Source organism: Prinia subflava, chromosome 6 (assembly GCF_021018805.1).
Source record: "Prinia subflava isolate CZ2003 ecotype Zambia chromosome 6, Cam_Psub_1.2, whole genome shotgun sequence".
NCBI classification, from domain to species: Eukaryota; Metazoa; Chordata; class Aves; order Passeriformes; family Cisticolidae; genus Prinia; species Prinia subflava.
Window position 1 is genome coordinate 10,391,932 of NC_086252.1, and position 24,483 is coordinate 10,416,414.

General features: G+C 40.6%; 1 protein-coding gene across 4 annotated transcripts in view; it reads left to right on the forward strand.

Moving 5' to 3' along the window:
* The window catches only part of DIP2A (disco interacting protein 2 homolog A), a 79,925-nt gene that overhangs the window by 6,314 nt on the left and 49,128 nt on the right, over positions 1 to 24,483 (forward strand). For all 4 annotated transcript variants that reach the window (XM_063400193.1, XM_063400189.1, XM_063400190.1 and 1 more), the window contains exon 2: positions 17,626 to 17,697. In XM_063400193.1, the coding sequence (XP_063256263.1) occupies positions 17,626 to 17,697 (72 nt within the window). The remainder of the gene's footprint in view (positions 1 to 17,625; positions 17,698 to 24,483) is intronic.

The following is a 24,483-nucleotide window of genomic DNA, read 5'->3' on the forward strand; positions in this document are numbered from 1 at the left end:
GCCAGAACACATGGTGCTGCAGAGTGAGGCTTCTGTATTCAGCACACAAAAAACAGGTTACCCAGGAACTGTTACTACTTTTCCAACCTTTCCTCTCAATGCCCTCAGGCCTCACATTGGGCACCAAGAGTCCTCAGAACGTTTTTACATTGGGAGGGTAAAACAAATGGACCCGTTTTCTTTTTCTTGTCGTGTCTGATGTGCTGGATGATCAGAGATTTTTTTTCTCCCCTCTATTTTGAAGGTAATAAGAAGCTGTTAAGAGGCTCTTGTTTAACTGAACTAAAATATTAGCAGCCATGTTAGAAAGCAGTGTTGTAGCAGTGGAGCAGTACAATTGGCAGTGGTTGTCATCTGGAATGTGCCTTCTCTTTTGCTCTCATTCCCACTCCCCCATCATACTCATTTTCCATCACTGTTATTCTGCTGTCCCTCCCTCCACTGTTTCCTTTCTTGCCTTCTGGAACACAGGAGGATAAGCCAGGTATCTAGTCTTAGCTGAGAGCACCCTTACACTTCTCACCTTTAGCTGTTTCTAATGAAACAATTTGGTGAGGAGTGAGGACATCCAGTCTTATTTTGCTGACTCTGGCTTCCACCATAAGAATGATGGCGATGTACTTAAAGGCTTGCAGAAAAAAGGACTAAATGTACTATCCTGTTACCTTTATCACTGTGAGGAAACAGAAGGTTCTGAGCCAAGAAAACTGGGATTGCTAGGTCCTCAACTTCCTTTCCCATCAAAGCAGAGTTTCAAACTCAACCACTTAGGTGGTTGGGGCTTTTATTGGTTGTCTTTTAAATTAATATCTTCCTTGTGGTCAAATAGAAGTCTTGTTATTCTATGTTGCTTTGGCAAGGAACACCTGGTGAAGAACAAAAGTATGATGGCAACCTGTACATTAAGAAAAATAATTTAAAAATAAATTAAATTGATTTTCTTCCAGGTGTTCTTGTGCAAAAATAAGCTTCCCTTAAAATTATAAATGCACATTTATGAAGCAAATAGACCTTTATAAAATTAGCATTGAACATTGTCCTGTGTTCTACCTCCCTATCCTTCCTTTAAACCTAAATTAAGCTCTGCCAATCTTGAAATAATGAAGTGACTTTTCCGTTTGCTAGTTACAACGCTGTTGGGGAGAATTTTTTTCCTTGGGTTAGTTTGGTTTTTTGAAAAGAATAAGGTGTTCTTCTGAAATGTGCTTTCATTGAAGACGGGCGAAGGCATCTCTTCGACTGAAGAAGAGATGCCTGATGACATTTCCTACAGCTGAGTTACAGATGGATCACCCACTTCTGTTACTGAAAGACAGACTTTGTTATACCTGTATGCAAATGGGAGGGAAAACATATCAGTCTCTCTTGATTGCATGACAGTCATGTGGTTATTAAGAACCCTGTGTTTACCTTGGAGTAAGTATCAAAGGATTTGACAGTTTCTTGGCACAAGGTTTATAGCTCCCGAGGAAACATAAACTTGGTGCATTCACCTGAGTTTTCCTGACGTGATGATTACAGACTCAGATTCAAAGATGATAGAATTGTTAGGCTGGAAAAGACCTCAGAGTTAATGGAGTCCAACTGTTGCCCCACCGTGATGTGCAGTAAAATAGAGTGTGTGATTTTCCTGTGCAGTTCTGCAACACAGAATTCAGGGGACCAAGTTGAAATGTGTGACTGAATAATTAAAGCCTCCAAATAGTCATCATATCCTTCTATCACTTTCTGACTGCTTTATTATGACCTTTCTTCTTTCTCAAGGTGTTGTTTCCCCAGCAGTGCTCCACAGGACACAAAGGTTTTAAGCTTCTGTGGATTTTTGTTGGTTTCCTGTGTGGAAGCTTGTGCCTTGTAGTGGATGTCTGTGTTTTGGAATTCAGTGAAGAAAGGAGCAGCTCTTAATCTTCTGTGTCTGTTGTTACCTTTTAAAGGTCAAGACATTTCTATTTGATTATCTCTGTGTACATCCCTTTAAGAACTTGAAGAGAATTCCAACACCTGGTGAATCCAGTTGGGCCTCATCCCTCAACTAGCAGGGAGTTTTTGTTCAGTGTTTAGCAAAATGCCAGTGATGTCTGACAAAAATCTGCCTCATGTAGGATTTGCTATTTATGGACACTGAAAAGATACTAATAGCTGGGTTTTGTGATATTATGAAGATAGAAGCAAATAATCCTTTTTTCTGGCTTTTTGTTATCATTCACTGTAGCTCAAATTTTTACTTTTTTTTTTTTCTTTTTCTTACTTATAGCCCATATGGCCTTAGAGCTGGATTGGGTTGAGGGCAGAACAGTGAAAGAGGGTGGCAGTACTTCAGCTTAGCTGCAACAAGAATCCATACCCAAAATAAATTTTTTCAGCGTCTGCCTGTATGTGTACGGCTGTTCCTTCAATCTGCTGTGGATCCAGCCTCAAATGAGATGTAGGACTTGCTGATTGTAGCATCATTTTGTTCTAGAACTTGAAATATGAAAGCTCCCATAAATCATAATCAATGTGTTTGTGTCCCACAGATCTGGGATTCATCAGATACAGGGAAAATACCAGCCAACTCATCATTTTATCAAACAATGTTTGAGAAGTTATTTGCTTGTGGAGAAATGAAAACCTATGTTGGGAGGTGGGTTGGGTATAACTGGAGGGACTTCAGCTCCGTATGTACCAGCTGCCTGTGCATTAAGGTGAATTCTGTCAAAGTCCCACATTAGGAGATTTCTGCCTTACATTATAAGGAATAAGGAATGTTAAGGAAGTGCCAGAATGTGTGGTTGCAAAGAAAGCACTGCAGACAGGCCGTGTTGTGGAAGCACACAGTGTGGTAGGGTGAGGAAAAGGCCTTGCAACCACAAAACATTTGTTGGCAATTATGTATTGTCTAACAAAATTACTGAAGTTTCTCATTTCAGATGTTTGTGTGTAATTTGTATTTGGTGGGAGTTACTTCAGCTTGCAAAGAATATTCACTTTTTCAGAGATAGCAGCTCAGTAAAGATCTTTTTCGTTCATTTTTCTTTTAGAAACAATATTTGAAAAAGCAAATTTAGGTGTGAGCATCTTTTCTATTTTTTTACCTAAGCTCTCATTTTCTAAGTAAAAATCACTAAGGAGCTTAAACTTTATAAACCAACTAGTTGAGGTTGTATAGTACTCATTACTATGAGTAGGAATTAAAATGGTTATACTTGGGGGTGCTCGTTCTTGCTCTTTGTTTTTTTTCTGCTGCCCTTGGGTTAGATGTCTGTGTAGTAAAATAAAATGCATGACGTTGAAACTTCTAGTCAGGCAGATGACCACACAGTCACTCCTGGCAGAGCCTGGGGTGTTATTCCGTGCCTACCTCGCCTGCCCAGGTCTAGTGGAAGCACGTTAAGAGCTTCACTCTGGAGATCCTCCCAGTTTGACTCTAGGTATTCCCAGTTGACTTCTGGGCTACGCTGAATTGTGCACACAGAAACACCAGTGAGGTCAGGATTCGTTTGGCTGCTGTGGGTTTGTGTATTGTGTTTTTGCCATGTGTTTGTCTGCCTTCAGCAGTTTGGGAAACTGAGAAAAAATATATTCTGATATATTTATCAGAACAGATCCTGATCCTGATCTGTGGCTGGACAAATGAGTTTGAGCATTAACACAGGGATCAGGACAATCCGTGCTGTTGTCTCTGCTCACTTTCCATGTACAGCCTCCTTGTTAGAGTTTGGGTTACTTTTCCTGAATAATTGAATAAACCAGTCTGTTTAAAAGCATTCCTTATAGTAATCAACCAGTGTGATAGTGCTGCAGATGAAGGAATGTGTTAAGGAAATGAGTATGTTTAAACAGGAAACTCTTCTGATGAGCTTAGTGGTTGGAACAAATTATATTTGTGATTCTAGACTTTTCACAGTTGCGAAGCCAGGATTAGATGTATCAGCAACTATTTCCTAAATAAATGCAAAGTCGTAGTTTTGTTCAGATTGGGGGTTTAGCAGATTCTGTCTGGGCTCTGATTTGATTTCCACTGGACATCAATTTATCAGTGCCCAAGACTGGCCATTAGCAAAAGAGACTCTTCCCTTCCTAGCAGAAGGTGTTTGCACATGCCCTTCAGAATGTTCAGATTCTGCTAATTGGAAGAACTTCAGGTGCTGGGAATACCTGTAACACTGGTGTTTACGGGAGGCAGGGGCTGGGAGGAAGATCTTGGAAAGGTACCACTGGATATTGTCCTTTTCCATTTTTTTTCCTTTTATTTGATTTTTACTTCGTTGTTAGTTACAATGTAAGTAACTTGTGGCACAGCCGCCACAAAACGACAAAAACCTTCCTTGACACACACATTCTCTATTTGCTTGTAGCTGTGGCTTGACATTCTAATCTTAAATTACTGTTAATATTATAAATCATAATTTAAATTTTAAAATGTCTCTGCGTAAATTCTTGTATATGTTACTTCTGTCCTAGCAAGTTATATGGGTCTTAGACTACGAGATAAGTCTGTGTTGCAGAGTGGTAGCAGGGTAGTTGGGATGAGGTGATTACAGGTTGGTTTGAGACAGAGGAGATGGTTTCACTAGCAGAACGCTTAGTGAAACCAGAAAATGGTAGATAGTAGTAAGAAATCAGTAGTCTTGTATTTTTATTTAAAATGGAAGCCATAAAAATTAAAACTAAGTGGCTGAGTATGTACTTACACAACTGCTATATTGCTGATCCTTCTTCCTGGCAGGACCAGTGTTCCCTGGACTGCATCCAGAGGGAAAAAAAATCAAAAATAATTTTAAACATACAAAACTTGTGAATAGCTAATAACTGACAACTTGTTCTTGTGGTCATTACATGTTTTCTATGCCCTACAGCACCTCACTGCATCTTCCATGGGCAAGCTCTTGCGTAAGGATTGCTTGTACCATTTATTTGGGTTGTTCCCTTTTCAGGTTAGGGCCTTTTAGCCACTATGGTGCTACAAACAGATTTTCCCTCACTGTGGAAAGAGCCTTTTCTTGGTTTCATGCACTCTGTCCAAAATATTCAGCACTAATAATAACCGACAAGGTTTTTTGGAGGATTTTCCTTTCTTTAGTGACTATTTGTAAGTGGTGAAGTGAACTGGTAGACACTTTATGCTGTACTCTGCAGGGCTTCAGTCACATGTGGGTGCAGCTGGTGCAGTTTGGGAAGCCCAATAAACTGACTCATGACAAGAGGTAGCTTTGCTGTGTTCAAACAAGCAATGTTTTGACAGTGTGAAATAAAGAGAGATTCTGAATTGGTATGAGATAATTCCCTGGGGTGATGGAAGGGGACTGTCGGATAGATGGATGACTCATGCAGTACTGACGCTATCAAAATTGTGTTCATCACATGGAATAGGTTCTCAGTGCCCTTTCATGAGGGAAGCTGTGAGCTGCAGAACTTGAGACCTTTGTGGCCCTCATCAGTGGGTGTCATATTTGGGAGAATGATTGCAGTGAAATTGTTACCTGATGCTGTGTGAAGAACATCGCCTAATTTGGGGCTGGAAGGATGGTGTGACAGTTCACTTGCAGTTAAAGTATCTTCAGCAAGACATGGTTCAGATTAATTTAAATAGAGATAATTCTGTAAGCACAATGCATATACATTGTGACCAGAGAAGGGTAACTTGCCCAACCCCAAACCCCCAAAAAATCATGGTGACATCCTACCTTCACATGATAAACCTGGTGACAGTGTCGTAACTTCTGCGGATTCCTCAGTTTGTAGACATTTTTGGTAACAGCAAAGTAATATGTATTTAGTGGAATTAGCAATTGATGTTTTATGGTAAGTGCAAGTGGGTTGCATTTTGAGACTGAGTAAAACTTAGGTTTAAAGGAAATCCAGTTGAATTGGTGTTCTGCCTTTGAGACTCATCTTAAGGGTTTTTTAGGTGTTTCAAGGAAGTTTTTGATGTCTGGACTTTCACATGATATTTCTGAAGAGTCTTGAATACATGACTTTATTAGCAGAGATTCTGAGCAGCAGGTCCTTGACTGCGGGCTATTGAAAGAGGGGCATAAACATAGAAATAAACATAGAATCTGTAATTTGACAGAGGAATGTTGCATTGATGCCTTTAACCTTCTTTTGGTCTTTCAGTATATCTTACTGGATCTTGATACCATGTTAATAACATTGCTCATTTCCAGCTTCTGCAGGAAGGGCCTTTGCTGGTAGCTTTTGTAGTGAATTGTTTTTGCTCCCAACAGAGAAAGTAACAGGATCCTAAGGAAAATCTGCATGCACAATTATTGACTTTGAAGTTACTTTTTCTTTTTTCTTTCCCAACTGCAGTGACTGGGAGATTTTTTTTAGAGATGTTCTATTAGCCTGACATGAAGAAATTTCTTGAGATTTCTTGAGAATTTCTTGACTTCAGTCTTATTCTTCTAGGGGTGCCTTGGTTTGAAAGACTGGTGTCTGCTAAGGAAAGCAGGAGCTTCCCTTGGAATGGAAGATATGATCCCCCCCTCCAAATTATTATACCTGAGATTGAGGGTGTTTGAGGCAGAGCTGTGGGTGCAGCAGTACCAGTTCTTTACTAATCTCTCCATCCTGTGTATAACAGGGCACAGACAGGGCAGAGCCCCTCGGCCCTCTCGGGGCTCCGGCGCGTCCCCTCCGCTGCAGTTCCGCCCGCGGCCGCCGGGGGCGCTGCGGGCCGGGCCGGGCGGGGCGGGGCGGTGCCTGCCCGCCTGCAGGGGGCGCTGTGCCGCGGCCCTGAGGGGACGCGCTGATGGCGCCGGGCTGGAGCGGGAGCCTCGGAGCGGCGGCTGGAACGGCAGGGCGGGCTCACCCAGGGCAGCGAAAAGGAGATAGCAGAAACTCAGCAGGTGTAGCTGGAACCACGGGGCATCCCGGCAGGGCTATAGTATAGTAAAAACACCCAGAGCAGTGGCAAAGAAGCGGCTGGGCTGGGCAGTGGCAGCCCAGCTCCCTAACACAGCAGAGAGAGGCTCCCCTGTGGGGGACAGGGGCTCAGGGCCTGGTCACCCCAGCAGGTGCTGCAGGGTCCCGTCATTGGTGAGGTGGGGTGTTAATAAGGTCCCAGTGCCGCAGCCGCTCTTAGGAGCAGAGCTCCGCTCACGGTAGAAGAAAGGCAGCAGGAGAAGAACCCCGCAGTGGTGACGAATTCGCCCCACAGCAACCTCAGCCTCTCTCCCCTCCAAATGCGGAGAGAACAAGAGAATGAGGAGCTGCCTCAATCCCATTTTTCCCAGACCAGTTCTTGAGGTATCTCTGCCACTTCAAGAGAAACCCTCAGATAAGAGGAGTGCAGCCAAGTGCCCTCCTCCCCTGAGCTTGGCAACTTCTTTTGTCTCCCCTAAATACCCGGTCCTTGTTGTCTTCTGGCAGCGTATGGGAGAAAATTCCGTAAGAGAAAGAAACAAAATGAAGAATCCTAAACCCCAACAGGGGTCCTTCTAGAATCTTGAGAAGAGGGAACTGTAGCAACTGTAAAAGCTTTCAAATTTTAAATTTTTAAAGTATCTTTCAGAATTTGGGAACTAAAATGACATCCTAAATATATTAATAAATCAGTCAAGGTTTTGAAAGAGCACTTGAGCATCTAATAGAAATATATAAGAATTTGAAAATATTATCCTCTTGTGTCAGGTTTAGAGTGTTGTAAACTCAAATGATTTATGGGTTAGGTCATGTACACTGGAAAAGTTGACAAGATAATTAAGGAAAACTAGAATAACTTTGGTCCTAAGAGAAGTTAAACTTCCTGCGAAATGTCTAATTTCTGGAGCACTGGAGGATTTAGCCATGCAGCTGTAGAGAATATAGGATTATGGGGATTCAGTGGTTTTCATAAGACTGAGGCACATCCTAAGAAGACATATAAAAATCAGAAAAGCTCTGCAATCTGGAGGTATTGGAAAAGCAAAAACTGCAGAATTTTGGCTGAAAAATGGAGCTGTTAATAATGGCATGCCAAGACAGTTTTCTTGGGAAAGGAGTTGCATTTCCAAAAGGAAAATGTTGTTCAAATACATGCAGATTTGTGTGTGTGTATGTATGCATGTATATGTGTATAAATATATATTTGTGTGTGTGTATAAATAAAAAAAAAATTGATGGGTTTAGAACTCTCTTACCAGACAGCTGGACAGTCTTAATTTTTCCAGGAATAAACATCAAAATGCTCATTAATTAATAAAAGTCATGGTAGAGAAGTGATTTTTTTTTTCCATGGGGAGAGAGAAGACTGGGGAGCTTGAGAAACCTAGTCTGGATGAATGGGCAGAGGGAGTAAAACAGCTTTTGTACAGGTCACATCAACAGCTTCTACTTATTAGATTAACAGGAATTTAATTGTTTTAAAATTCACAGCTGTTATGAAAGGCAGCAAGGCAATTAAAGTGTCTTCTGATCCTTAGTTAAAATGAAGGGACTGATTATAGCTATTTGAAATCCTTAGCTCTAAGAGTATCTGCATGTTCTGTGTTAGCAATGTAGGGAGTTCTTTAGGCCAGTCTAAAGTAATGTAGATGCCTAACAAGAACGGCTTTGTCTCAGGAATCTTTAAACCAGTTATTCAAACAATTTAAACCTGGTGTGGGGTGTCAATTTAAAAAATGCTGGTATATTCCACTTACTGCAGAAATTGTCTAAGTCTTGGTAATTGAAACAGCCGCTGCCATAAGAGATGGAAGAAGCACGCAGCCCTTCATCACAGGTTTGCTGAAGCGGCTCCAGCCATTCTAATGTATAAATAATTTTTTAATAATAGATAATAAACCACTGCAGTTTATTGTGCTGCTTTTTAACACCTTTTAATCGTCTGATGAAGTGCTTCTGTATCACAGCATTTGGGAGGATAATGTCAGTGGTGCTGAGGCTTTTGGAGACAGGTGTCAAAACCTACTGCTTTGAACTCAGTTTCATTGCTAGTTCCCTTTCTTGTGTGCAGACTTTTACATTCCAGTTGTCTCAGTTTAAATACAGGAGACTGAGTAAAAACCAACTTAACAGTAGCTTGCTTGATTCTGCATGTGTCTTGAAACTATTTTAATGCAGTTTTGTACAAGGTGAAAGCAGATTTTTGAAGGTACGGCCTTCCATATGAACAGTAGCATCTCTTCTTGGGTTTAGGTTTTTTTTTAATTTTTTGTTTGTTTGTTTGTTGGTTTGGTTTTGAAGTTCTTGGGTGGTCTTGCTTTCTGTCCTGCATCCAGTCTCAAGCACCCAACAGGTCGTTGCTGCTTTACCAGGTTTCAACACCAGCAAGAGGTGCCACTGGTGATCTTGGAGGAGATGGGAAATAAATCCACACTCAGGCTAGTTCTGACTTTAGGATTAGGTGACTTCGTACTGTGACATGTCTGAACAAGACTGTTCTGAGTATAAACAAGTACGGATTTTCTGGTTTGGGATAAAAAAGTTGAAACAGGTGGTGACTTCTCCTTCACAAGGTACTGCCAATCTGTGCCTTCATCAGTGCCCTTGCAGTTCATGAGCTCCTGTATTCTGAATCCTTTTCTCTCATGGCAAAAGAATTAAGAAACAAAACAGATACCTATTGAATGTTCTGTCTATTGAACAATGTCTCTTCAGTGCCCTGGTGAGTCACTGGTCTTGTTGAAAAATAAATGTAGTCATGTAGATTTTCCCAGTACTTGCACGCAAGGGTCTTTGTTGGACTGAATGGATAAGTTCAGTCTGATATTTTTGCATTCCAGTATTTGTAAGTGTAATAGTTTGTCTGAGCTTGCATTCTGGACACTCAGTGTGGTGTGTTCGTACTGGGTAGCACAGCACTGGTGGGGTTTTGTATGTGAACTGTCCAAAGTTCATAGATTAATATTGTTTTAAGGGAGTTGCTTGCAATCTTTTTATGTTAATAAAGAGATTCCAAGTGATTAAATCATTTGTAGTTCCTTAATAGTGCTCAGTGTTAAGGAGCTGTGGTGCTAAAAGCTGCTTGTAGTGGAAGAGCTTGAGGAAAGCAGAGCTGTTTGGTGTGAAGTGGAAGGACTTTGGTGTTTTATTGGTTCCTTTAAACTAGGTTTTGCTGAAACTTTTTGTTCAGTTGAAGCTTTGTCACGCTGTGGGTTTTTGAGGGCCCTGGTGCAGAATGTGTCCTCAGCAGTCGTTTTTGGGGCGTCCAGAAGGGAGCAGGTCCCTCTCTTCCCGTGGCCCTCCTGCCTCTGTCTCTCACAGTTCTGCTGCTGCCCTCCTCTGCAGCCACCCTCACGATGGACAGAGCTTTCAGCACATTTAGTGACCTCAGCAGCGCAGGCATTAATGACAGCACCAAAGCTGCACACCAGAGCTGAGGTGAGCCCTCAATGAATCTCTGTGCTGTGGACATGGAGAGAGCACATGTGAGAGAAAGGAAAGGAAAACCTAAAGGAGTTGCCTGTCTGACGTTCATGGTTGTTCTAGTATGGATTTTCTGAATAATTGATTGGTGTTTTTCTGTCTCCTGTCTGTTTCCTAGACTCAAAAAAGTAAGAAATCTGCCACCAGAAAGCCAGAGGCGTAATTTGGCAGGAAATAGATGAGCATATCCTAGGACAGGAGGATATGTGAATATGGAATGTCTGGGAATGTCTGTGTGAATAGGGAGGACTTGAGAATACAGCTTTTGGGATGGACCAAAATCTGCTGTGAATAACTGCCATGGAGGAATCGTGGAAAAAAAATAGAGATATTTGAGTTAGAGATGTTATAGTAAGAAGCTGGAAAGGTAAGAAGTCACTATGAGTGGATTGAAAAGCAGTTTAATGATCTGACCTTAACAAGGGAATTGTAAATTTTATTAATTTTATCATCATAATTGTAAGCTATAATACTTTGATAATATTGTGGGTATTACAACCATCATTATATAATACCTGTAAATTTTAATTAATTACTCAGTTTAGTGTAAGGTGTGCCTGACCATAGAAGAATATTGAAACTAGATGAGCTTTAAGGTCCTTTCTATCCAAACCATTCTCTGATTCTAGAAATGTGACCACCTCTCAAATGGCAGCATTTTTACAGTTATCATCTAGAATCTCATAGATTTCTTAGGTTTGGTCCAGTTAAAGGCACTTTATATTTCTCATGCAATTGACAGTAAAATACTTTTTATCTTACAGTAGGATCAGTAAAGGTAAATAACTGGGTAGCTTGGTAAGGACATTTAGAGGCAATGCCATCAAATACATGGATACAGGATCAAAGATGCAGGACAGAATCCATATCCATGTGCATATTTTGGGAAACAGCAATTGCAAAGGTTAGGCAGAAGTGGTAAGGAAGAAGTGCCTTAAGGTACTGCCAACCTGTCTCATCCAGATCATTAATGTTGGTAAGGATATATCCCTGCAAAAGAGTATTTTTTAGGCTTTTGGTTAGGGGTATCACTGCAGGGGACATTCTGGAAACATGTTTGGCATGTGCTGGAGTTGCACCTTTTCTCTCTAACATGCTTTGTTCCTGAGCAGCTGATTTATAAATGATTCTTGTGTTCAATACTCCGTTGAGGTAAAGAGGCATTTCACAAATAAGGCTTTGACAAACCTTACTTCATAGCAGGTACTGCTGCTGAGCCCCTGCCTTGGCAGCAGCCTGGGATCAGCATGTCACATTCACCCTCAAACAGGGAGAGAGGTGCAGCTGGCAGAAACCACAAACCACAGAATGGGCCAGGCTGGAAGGGACCACAGTGGGTCCTCTGGTCCAGCCTCCCTCCTGAACGTTTTGTTGCCAACATTTGGCTCATGCTGTTCAGGGAGAGCTCCATTTGATCAGAAAATACACTCAATAAGTAGTGTTGCAGCTGGAAATAAACTGTGAATAAATTCAGCCACCACAGGGACCCGTGCTGGGGTTTCCCAAGTGTGCAAGCACTGAATGTTCTGGTCCTAATAGGGATTGATGGGGATTTTTTCCTGCCATGAGAGGATGTCTGTGTGCACCAGCTGGCTTGCTTTGCTGCCTCCTTCTGTGAATAATTCAGCTGGTTTCTTTTTTTTTTTTCTCTCCAGTTTATCATTTTGTAGTTCAGCCAGGATCTCTGAATCATTCATCTGATTCTTTGTGATCATGTCAGATGACTTATGTGCACCCAATATATTAGTGAGGTCTGATTTCTTAGTAAAATTATATTGTATTGTGATATTTATGTAGCTTTAATATGAATACTGATGAAGTTTTTTTTTTGAAATATGCCAGTGTTTTATTTTAAGAAGTCACAGTGTCTGCATTCACCATAGAGTTTAGCCCAGTAGCCACCCCCACTCACCTGAGTTATTTCAAGGTTAACTGTAAATCTTTTCTCTAAAAGCATGGTTTTATAGTGTATGTGAGGGCATGGTGATGACCTGTCAGGAAACTCATCAAATCTGAAACAGAGTCCTAGAAATCCATTGAAAAATGTCATAGTTCACAAATTGAAATAACTTGTGTATGGAGTAGACACTGCAGGTTACAGACCTTCTCAATGTATGTTTTTAGCATACTTGATGAATTTTGAGTGTTTGCTGCTGTTTGAGTGTTTTGGGGGTTGCTGGTGCGTTTTTAAATGATTTTCATGGTCTCGTAAATGACTTGGATATTTCCATGGTCATGGATTTTTGAATCAGTCTGCTTCAGTCTTTAGTGTGGTGCATCATGCCTAAATGGCACCTTTGCTGTGATCTTTGTGGTTGCTACCAAGGTTTGAATATGAGCTTTTTGCAAGTGGTAAGTATGAAGTGCTCTCTTTCCTGTAAAATATCTGCGGCTGATAGGGTAACTTCTTGCATATTGGTGGAGGGAAGGAAAAAAAATCAATGTTGCTGACATCTAAAAACACATCATAAAAATAAAGCTTCATACCAGTTCAGTAGTCTGAAGTATCTTCATGGTGTTAATTAATCACTATGCCTTATATAACGAGTCTTTGAAGGACATGAAAGGAAAAAAGGCTGTAGAAAGGAAAAGAAGCTTAAGAAAGTCTTTTCTCTGTGATTCCCCCATACCTGGTTGTTTCTAGATTTGCATCTTTGGAGGCAGTAGTCATGGAATTTTTGGGGATACCATGGAATGACTTGTTTCACGCAGTTATTTCTGGCCTCATTCATTATCATAGTTGGTTACTATGTGCCAGACAGTTATTCTACTTTGATATTTTATCCTTGATGTATCTAGGAAGTGACAAACAGAAACTCAGTGTTTTCATTTCTGTAGTTCACTGAGATTTTGATAGTTTTGAAATAGCATTTTCATGATGGGCAGCACATTGCACCTATATAGCATTCCTTCTGAAGCTTTTCACTTTGGAATCTTACCAAAACAACTGTGTCAGAGTTATAAGTAAACTTCAAGCCTTAATTGTTGGCTTGGAAGTTCAAAGATGCTGTCCATTGATCTTCCTGACCACTCCTAGTCTGATTTTTCCAGCTTTTGTTGGCTTTTGTGGAAGCAGACAGTGCATTCCCCATGGGCCAGAGGATTCCCATTCCTTCCTCCCCATGTGTGTAGCTTTCCTCAGCCTTTTAAAGGGGATGGTGACATTCCTGATCTCCATCATAGTGAGAACTGGAAGCGGTACCTGGTGGGATTGATGTTGTTCACCCCCAGGTGTACATACAGCTGGCATCTGTGTCTCTGTTCTGCAGGGAGCTCCGACAGCACAAAAGGGAATTGGTAGAGTTGGAGCTTTTCCTGCCTCCCTGTGGACCAAGCTTAAGGATTTACTGCAGCAGTGGAAGAACAATTCCTTCATTTGGCTTAAGTGAGCCTAGAAACTGCTGCTGAGGCTGCTTTTGTGATCGGTTATTTAACCTTGTTTTGTGCTGTCAGCTGCTGACTCCTGGCAGATGAAGCAAACGAGCATTGAAGCCAGGCGGTTCCAGAGTTTAAAAGGAGCAGCTCTCTCTTCTCCCTGTGCACACATGCAGTTCACAAGTATGAAACAGAATCACCTGGAGTGCACTGACTTTGCACATCCTCTCTGAACTGCAGCATTCACCCACCTTGGCTTTTTAAAGCTGTAAAATACAAGTGGTGCTTTTGTCCTGCTCTTGCTTTAAAACTTCAAGGTGGAAGAGGTGATACGTAGATGTGTCAGAATACAGTTTTCTTATTCTAATTTGAAATTTTCTAATTCTAAATGTTCCTTTGGATTGCTTTGCCAATTGCAAAATTCCTAATGGCTTGATCAAACTAAACTCATCAGTTTTGGTAATTCCATCTATAATTTATTAGTCAATTAATGGTATTGTAAAATATAGTCCCACTGTGTAATTGTGAACAGAGTGGGCCACCAAATCTTTTGCCGTTAACCTATTGCTGAAATTCCTTCCCTTTCTATCTTTAAGATACATATAATTAGATAGTCAGTATTTGCCTAGTGTCTAGAACTTGATGTTTCAGTGATTCTGTTGTAAGTGCAGAGGTTTAGTGAAGTTCTGCATTTGTATAGTTGTGTATCTCCATGCTGCCGCTTTTACATCAGACAAGTTTTGTACTTTGAGAACTTGAATTCCCTGAAAGGGATGCAAGTCCTGCTTGCAAATTAAGAATTAAAAGTAACATTTTCAGTGAAGTCATGCTAAACTTCTAATGCTGCTTCAAAGGCATCGTGATGTTCTCAGGATGTTTCAAATAGGGTCTTTGAAATAGAATTTCTAATGGCTTAGTCAAATGCATCACCATATGAAATGATCGGATGTCATTTCCATTTTGAAGAGATTCCTGTAATATGAAAGATTCCAATCAAGATTTTTTCACCCTTCACTTAGCTCATCATGTGCAAACTAAATTAAGGTATCAGCTGACCTACCAGATGTGGTAGGCACAGACCTACCAGAGCCCGTATCTCAGGGATGGCAGCACGTGTTGGATGCTAGTTTTGAGAGCCAAAGCTTTCTTTGATTGCAAGTAATGATTTTCATCTTTTAGTTCCTTCATTGCCTTTTGATCAGTTTGGCTTTTGCCTGATTCACACAAGTGTAGAGTTCAGGAGAACATGTAACAGGTAACCACGTCTTGGAAGGGGTACTAGTAGTAGGTTTGGAGTTGTTCTGGTTCCTAGATTTAGGTGGTGATAAAAGCTTGTGGGTTAAATAAAAATGATTGTGCACTGTCACAAGCAGAATCTTTTGGCTGCACACCTGTGTGTGTCCCAGTTTGAAACTCACAGGTTTCAAGCCTGGAGGATAGATGGAGGAAATATGTCCCAAACCACTTCCAGTTTTCTTTAGACTGTTTAATTTCTGCCATTGTTCCTTAACCTTCTCTCATCTTTCCAGTGTTTCCATAGTTCATCTTAAAGGATTTGTATTTTGATCTTTGGTTCATCTTCAGGGACTTTTAAAAAAAGGTTGTTCGAGATGTAGAATTAGCAGTCATGTCTGCTGAATTGGTTCTTCCACCTCCACCAACTTTTTAAATCCAGTGACAGCCTATCCCAGAAACATAGGGGATATGCTTTAAACACTTCTACAGATGACATGTGAGTTATGTTTTAGACTGGCAGCTTGCCTGCCTTCCCAAACCACCCAGGAGCCACCTCTGCAGGCAGAAGCCAATGTTCGTGCCCGGAAGTTTATCCTGAAGGAACTGGCAAAGGTTTCTGCAGTCAAGGAGACAGATCTGGGATTGTGACTGTGCTCACCAGTGGCCAAACAGTGCAGTTCTTAAAAGTTTCATCAGAGCTGATCCAGAGCTGTTCCAGCTGATTAGGTTCATCCACGTTTATTGTACAGTCAGCTTATTTAGAAACGTTTCTGCTCTTGACCTCTGCAAATTGGGGACCAGGAGCCATTTCCCTATCCCTAGCAAGTGCCAGGCTCCCACAGATCCATTCTCTGTTCTGTTCAGTGAATTTGGTGTTGAGATTCTGTTAGGTCTAGTGCTGACAGGGTGAAATAGAACCGTGCCTTGGCACAATCAGGGTAACTGCATGACAGATTCTTGTGTGCACCAATGAAGAATATATTTTTATAGATCATTTTAAGAAATGCTAACACTTTCATCTCTATCTAGATTAATTTTCTTGATACCTCTGACGTATTTTACAATATGTATTTTATGATACTTCAGATATTTCAGGTAAAGATCTCTTCCAAACAGGGCTCTGACAGCTCAGCCCAGTGTCTGGCTTTTTGCAGGCTTCCTGGCTGCTTTGCTGAGGCCGAGGAACCTCAGATTGCTTTTGTGTAGTCCACTAATTCAGGGGAAAGTGAGGCTAAATGACAGCAGCTGTGGCCCCGGTGCACCAGATGTGGCCAAGTAGCTCTTTTTGGAAGAAATGAGGGATCACAAAACCCCATATGATGGGTGAATCCCCCTGAGGCTCTGGGGGCAAGGGGGGAACAGTTGTTAGAGAGAGCCCCACCCCCAGGCTTTGGAGAAGGGAACAAAGCCCAGCTCGGCTGGGCAGCACAGTCACACCTGCCACAGCGCTGCGCAAAGCGACAGAGATGCTTTGACTTCGTCCTTTGCTTAACATCAGCCGAGGAAACTCCTCGAGTCAGCAGTTCCAGCAAAATCAAAGAACGTTCCAGTGCAGCAAGATGCCAGCGTGTGAAGTCCTCTGGTTTGGATAGGAGCCCCTCTTCAACGCTGCCCTTTGATCAGTGCTTGCATGGCTCACCTGTGCCCTTGGGTGGGACCTGGCAGGGGCTGAGCTGTGCAGAGGTTGGGGTAGGGGCTCTGTGGAGCGTTTAGGAAGCTCTGCAAATGGATGTCTTCACTGAGCTTACAGTGCAGCACTTTGTGTAAGGTACAGTTTTGATCCTTAAAGCATTTGCTGAGCTTTAATCTTCCAAGTTACTTCTGGTTTAAGAAAAACTGTTCTTCTTACTGGTGCTTCTTGTCTATTGGATTTGGTTTGGTTTTTTTTTTTTTCTTCCATAACTGAAAATGGTGCATCTCTTCTGATGTCCTTTTCTTTTTTTTTTGTAAAAGGTGTTGTCATTTTGATAATTTATTCCCAGGCAGACAAATCTGCTTGGGCATTTGGGGTGCTTTGTTTTAGTTTGATGTGAATCTCATAAAAATACTAGATATACGTAATTATATTTCTGTGTATTCCTTCTGTTATTTTTTTTATGCTCAAGAAAAATGGTGTAATTTCATGGATTTATGAAGAAAAACTGGCAGATTGTAGTTTGAAATACCTGCAATGATTGCAGAAGTCCAGGACGTGCATTTGTTTTTCTTGCCTGTTTTGAACAATGTCTCTGAACTCCCATTGCTTGTTTTGGGAGAGTGTCAATAGCTTTAAATGATGCATATTCACTGGGAGGGAGGCTGGGGATGGCAGAATGAGATGACTTTGTGTCTGTTAGTGTTCTCTGATATGGGGTGAGGCAGGTATTTGAGGAAATGAGGAATATTAAGCAAAAAATTAAACACAGTCCTTATGGATTAAGGAAAGTACTTGAGAATGATTTTAAAATACAGAGTAGGACCTCTTCTATGTAAAATCTGATTGAGTAAAAGGGGTTCTACTTGGCCAGAGGTAGGCCGAATCCACATGTATATTTATAATTAATGCCTTTTTTGTTGTTGTTTTTTTCCCTGCATAGTTTGCTTTGTTAAACTTTCGCCAGTATGTTGCTGACAGAATGTGCTTGATGCAAAAATTTAAATGTAGATTTTCCAAACAACGTGTATTTGTTTCTCTTTTTTTAGGAGACATCACTCAGAAAGGATATGAGAAGAAGAGGGCAAAGCTGTTAGCACGGTACATCCCACTTATTCAAGGTGAGAAACTGCATGGAAGTTGCACCTTTGTGCCAAATCTGTGAAAATAGAAAATGGAAAAGTTCTCATTAAATAGACTGGATGAATTATAATTTTGATATGGCATCTAATCTGGCAGCAGGAAATGGCTGTCCCAGAGAAGTGCAGAGCAAGGAAAAACCTGAACTATATTTTTAATAGTTTTATACGAAATATTAAATGCTAACGTTTTTGTCAGCAAACTTCAGTTTGACAACTGTGTCTGAGACTTTAAGATAACTTTAGAAATGAGTAAGGTTATTTCTAAAAGCAAATTGGCTGCTTTCATTAGATGAAAATACTCGGTAGTGCTCACTATCTTGCTAATGTGCTGGTTTTTACATTCACCCTTGCCTCATCCCCTGTTTTTTAAAAGTACTGACTTATTATGATAAACTATTACTTCTGAAGCTGATTATTATCAGATGTCATCATCCACAGCAAAAACCTAAGTGCCCGGCTTTTTTTTTTAATTTATTTTTGTACTGGGACACTGAAATCATTCGGGGTTAGGGCTGTTAGGCTGCTGCTGGGCTTTGGTGCTCTGTAATCCCCCCAATTTTCCATAGCTTGACAGATTTTAAGATAAGGGAAAATGAGGAGAAACCAAGGTAAGTGGAAGAAATAATGAGACACTGTGAACTGGGACAATGTTGAACAGTCAGGATGTAATGGGGTATTTCATCATGGGGGTTCTTAGCAAAGGTTTCTTTTTTGTAGTTTTGGTTTTTGTTTAGGTTTGGGATTTTTTTTAAGAATAGATGTAGGTTTTCCCTTAGCAAATTTGTAATCTCTGTAGGCCAAGCAGAACCAAACTCATCTCTTTAAAACGGCTTGTTCCTTGCAAAGAAGCAGTTTGAATTTTTAGCATGACTTTTACAGTCAGCAGCAAGTTCTAGCCGTACCTGCCGCAGCTGCTACTCCTTACCCCATTTTTCTGGGAAGAGCTGTCTCAGCTTTCTGTTCAAAATACCCTGTCCTCTAACTCAGCTTAGTTAAAGATTCTGAGACCAGGTGAGGTATGGATTTTGACTGAGGATCTACAATTATTAGAAATATTCTGTCAATGCACATTGCCTCCTAGAAAGCCTGTCTTGGGATTTCGGTCTCTTGTTTAATCTCTTATCACCTTTGATTTACTTGATTTACTCTGCCTTCACTCCTTTCTGTTGACAGGGGGGTTTTGCTTTATATTTTTCCCTCTCAGTATCAGTTTGCACAGATACTCAAGTACTGAGCTCTCAAGCATAGCTTAGACAACTCCAGTACTTTGTCTGCCATACCTGTTAAAGTAAGTTTGGATTTTCAGCTGCTTAAAGATTTTTCTCCTTGTTCAGCTGTATTTTCCCTGATCGCCTTAAGCAGTAGTTCAATGAGTCAGCAAATCCTGTGGTTTGTCCTACTTGCTTGATACAACATTTTCTAAGAAATACTAGATTGCCTGATCTTTTATTACCACTTCTGCCTAGTTTAGCATTAAGCTGACAGGAATCTAGCTTTAATATGCTTTAAAAAATGAATAGACTATCTGCCTCTGAGCACAAAGAATGATGCTCTGGCAAAAAGATAAAATTTGCTTAAAACACGAAGCTAACTGCCTGTTTCAGTTTCCTGACATATGTTCCATTAACCCAGTTCTTCTAACTTGAAATTTGCTTCACTGACACAGCTTCAGCATGGCTCAGAGTAGTGTGTGGGAGTCCCAAAGGCTTTGAGCCTGCAGAAATTTGTTATCGTTAACAATTTAATTGCAGCGTTCCTGATAGGATTCATAAGGTTCAGTATCCATCAAGTTTTTGCAGACTGATGAATGTCAACATTTTACATTTGCTGAGTTCTTGCTCTGTGGTTTGACATCCCTGGGACCACTGAATCACTTCTTTCTGCAGCTTTATGTCTTAAAGGTGTACTTGCATGGCCACAGGTTTGAGTTCTGCAAGTTTAACGTTCCCTGTTCCACCTCATGAACTGCCACCTACAGACGGATCACGTGCAGACTCCTGCTGGATCAGCACTGTGTAAAATGGATCGAGCTGTGTTCTGCTGCACTGTACAGCTGAATCCACGGGGAGCCAAATCATCATCCAGGCACTGTTCAACAGCCCCACAGAGGGCTTGGGGAACACAGAAAGACACAAGAGGCTGCAAAGCACATTTTCAAATAACAGGAAAATTAAGCAGAGCGCTTTGTGAGTCAAGAGGCTCATTCCTGTAGATTGTTTTGTATTCTAAAATTCTAAATCTGCAGTGATGAAGAGTGAGTGGAAGTGTAAAGATTTTGCTTAGGAACCATGAAACTGTGTAGTTATGTGGAAATAGTAACTAGAATGAGTTATTTTTCACTGATCCAACCAACTGCACTGTGCAAAATCAAAAACAAGTGTTGAGTAATAGCAAGCATTAAACAGTAATTAATTATTTTAATGAAGCAAAATTTAACAGTCAGTAATTGGCTTCCTCAGTGAACCTCTGCATGCAAATTGCAGATAAAACTCTGAGGAAATAATTAATTATATCTGTAGGCAACCTGGCAGGCTGCATGGTGAAGCTTCTGAGTGATGGATAACATCAGATACATGGCAGAGGGTGATTTTGAATGTGGGTAGAGCTGGGGTGTAAAAACATTCAGAAATGACACAATAAAATAAGCAGCATTTACGGTGAATATCCTGTCCTGATGGGCAGGTGATGGTCTTAAGCTTCCTTTCTAACACCTCAAGTAAAGCTGCTGCCTTGTGATGGGTGTTTCCTGATTATCCTGATTCCTTACTGATCTTTTTACAGTGTTACTGATTATTTTCAAGTTGCCTCTTCAGCTGTAGATGCAACCTATAAGTGAGGTTGCAACTGCAGTTAGTGTCCCGGTGCTGCTGCTTTACAGAGCAGTCCCTGGAAATTATTTCACTGGATTTAGTTAGTGCTAGATAAACACCTTGGTGAGTGACTTCATTTCTCCTCTGGTGTCAGAGTGATTCCACTCTAAAATTATTTTCTTTTCTCTTTTCTTCCTTACTGCTTCTGCTCCAGCAAAACTGAAGTGTTAACCGTTTCCAGATTTTCATTTTAAGGGAAAATGATGATGAAACCTCCTCTAATTTTGGTTGAGGCTGGCATGTCCCATACTTCTGTTTTTCTTACATTTTCATAGTTTTACGTCTCTGAAAAATTTTTCTGCTGCTACCAGGAATACGTGTGCATTCTGTTTCTGGCCGGACCAGGTGATCTTCAAGGTCCCTCCAACCTGAGTTGCTCTGTGATTCTATGTAACCGTGGTTTTTTGTTTTTCCACCTTTGTGGGTAAGAAGTACCCACAAGTCAGCTTCTCATTCAATTAGAGTGGGATGAGTTTTACATGGCCCTTCAGCACTTAGTACCTGTAGTTCCATTTTTAAGGGATGTGCAACTTTCTCTCTGATGTCTTGGAATCTACAAAGCTTTATAATTTCTTATAATTTAAAGGAAGAACATGTAAGGTCCTTTCTTGGTGCTGTGGAGTTAAAATTCCTACTTTATACCTATTGGTATAATGGCTATGATCAAAGGATGTCCAAATTTTAATTGGCTGATTTGGTTGGCTCTTGGTGCACTTGGTTTAAATGAGGTATGTGAAAGGTGATGTGTTCACATGGGCTGGTTGAGAAAGCAGTTCATGGCTTCATTGCTCTCAGTTTCTCAAAGTATCCAGGGATTGCTATTCCTGTGCCTTTTCGATTCAATGCACATCCTTTAACGTTAGGAGTGCTGGGCTGCTTGTGAAGCACCTCCTGAACTGTTGCTTAAAATGGATTATTATTTTGAGAAATTAAAGTTCTAGCTAATGCTGTGTAGGTGTTCTGTTTACCAGTCTGTCACAGTGTGTAAATAAATGTGTCTCTTGCGTGTGGGTATCATTGAGATGGTTTAGTCAGTGTTTGGATTCCCTGAATTGGATCCAAATCTTGATTGTATTTGGTTTCATTTAATTTATAACAAGTGTCTTCTGTGCTTTTGTATTCTTTGCTGCTGTTTCATGCTTCCTTGAATGGGAAGTATTAATGCCCTTAAAATGGTTTCATAGGCTTTGAGTGGAAGCTTATGAGCTGGAATTTACTTACTTGAGCAGAGGAAAATGTTACAGAATCATGGAAGGCTCAAACATAATACATGTGTACAATGCCTTTTGTTATCATGATTATTTTTAATCTCTTGAATTTCTAATGTCTTATTCTGGGTAATAAATTACATTGGGTAAACCCTTGTTCATTCCATCTAATCTGGAAGATGTGAACACCTAGTTTTGGATCTTGAAGATAAAAAAAAGTGTGTACAGCAGGTAATGTGTTCTGAGATATGATATGACAGTAAAGGATGATAACATTGAACTGTGAACTTGAGTGAGGACTGGATACTCAGTAACTGCCCCGGAGACAGACCTCCACTTGTTGGATTTTCTGCCTGGTCATACCCCTTTTCCTTTCTAGCTGCAGAAAGATTTGATAGTTTACAAAGAGTCTGGAGTATCCTCTTTGGCCTCCCTCGTCTGCTGTCCTCTCTACAGAGCTCTTTAGTACATTATGTTTTGAAAATTTGATCTCACCTACCTGATGTCTTCAGCTGCACATCCTCCCCAGTGGCGCCAGCAGAGGATCTTCCTTGTCCTGGCAGCTCTTCCCTTCTCTTACAGTAAAATCATTTTCACTTGTATCAATGAAAATTGAAATGCCAGTATTAGTCTTAATTCTCCAGTGCTTGTGGATGGACAAATACAGGAATAATTCAAATATTGCTTTTAATTTCATCCTGTAGAAGCAAATTGTTAGTTGGCACAAGCAGCCTCTTTAAGGTGACTTCATTCTTGCTAGCTTTGGGCAAGTTAAAAATGGAGAAAATGCAGCGATAGTGGATCAAGTGCCTTCAGTATTTGTCTTTTCTGTAAAGGTGTTGGTGAGTGAGGAGGCTTAGCCTAATTACCCATCTGCTTTTGCTGAAGGCTAAGGTAGTGATTTGCACCATAGGGGAATAAATGAGCAAGCTCACCAAGCTTGTGGAACAGCATTTTCCCAGCACATAGTTATGGAGCCTGAGAGTCAGATGCACTATCTTAATATTTTTACCAAAAAGTGACATTTTTCAGGTTCATTGCTGATATTTTTGCACTATGGTATGAAGCCTACTTTGAGAATGCAAGAAGGGAGTATTAATATGAAGAAACTGAGTTGTAGTTTCTAACAGTGCTAAGGATTTTGTGCTTCATCCTAATTTAAAAGGAACTTCTGAGATTCACTGATACATACTTCATCCCAGTAACTCTGATTCACAAAAATCTGATCTTAGTCTTGAGAGGAGGAGAGTGTTCTGATTTTGGAGTTGGTCATGCACTCCTGTGGTGTGGCCAAGCAGAAGTGCTGGGGTTACATGTGACTCAGGACATCCCGTGAGCAGGTTGTCATCTGCTGATGGATTATACCAGTCAGCTCATTTTCCAGATTATTTTCCTTCCACAGGGGATTACAAAGTGGAAAAGGGGCTCTTACAAGTCCTGATTTCAAGGCTCTGTAGTTACTACAAGAGTGCAAATGGAAAGAGTAAGGAATTGGGAAGAACATGAATCTCCTTTTCTACTTACAACTAACAGCTCTCCTGGAGGAAAAGAAAGGCACATCAAAAAAAGTTCTGGTTTTCTTTTGCTATCTTTTTCACCCAAGGTCTCTTTCAACAAGATCACACAAAACTGATGTAGATTTTCAGAAATTTTCTGAAAATTTCCTAAGTACTCTTAGTTGAGGGAGCCTCCCAGCCCAGCTGCCCGTTCTCTTTTGTACCATTGTAGTTATAATGTTATCTATTTGCTTGGCTTAAGGAGATGATTTGCCTCGATCCTTTAAACAAAATCTAAAGTTATTGTTGATTGTTTCCAGATCAACAAATTCCCCTGGACTGTTGACCTGTGGTTACAGAAAACTTGTGTTCAAGTGAAATGTGGACTAGAACTCTGCAGTGTTTTCACTGCTCTGCCAGATCTGTTGAATCAATTCAGTTGGGAGACTGCGTTTGTTTTTCTCCTACAAACTGAATTCTGTTTAAGTGTTTCAAGGAGTGTTAGGTCTGTGTATTGGTAAACCTACATTGTGTTCTGCTCATTGAGGACACTTTGGTTTCTCTGCTGGGCTGTCTCAATGTATCCCATTGGGGAATGCAGTTGATGTTACATATTCTGTCATCTGTTTAAAAAGCTTTACTTTTGGAAAACAGGAAAAATTAGGTGAGAATGTTTGTTCTTTATCACAAATTGTGAGACAGGAGCATATCTCAGGAGTCAGGCTAATTTCTTAAAACTTGGATCTGTGTGAATTATTAAATGTTCCTCCATTTTTCTATTATTTGGGCTCGTTTTTCCCACAGAGCCCTCCCTGAACCCATAGCTAGGTCAAGGTTGCCTCTTTAACATCCAGAGGTGTTCAGTGTTAGCTGCAGAGGGGATGGGAAAGGGATTATGGAGTGCATTCATCCAAAGGTCTTAACGGATACCCAAGAAGTCTGGTATATAGTAATTTATGTTGTCATGAAGATGATAAAACACTGTCCCTGAGGATATAATATTTAAATAGAGTATTTAAAAGTTCTTTTTCATCAGTTGAGGTAGAAATGGGATACTTAATCCAATTACACTCCTAATGTAAAGACTGTATCTTACTGAAAGGCCTTCATAAAAATGTCTTACAATTCCTACATTTATTAGTAATTGACAGTTTCTTTCCTGGTGCTCACTTTGTAGCAAAGGAGACAGAA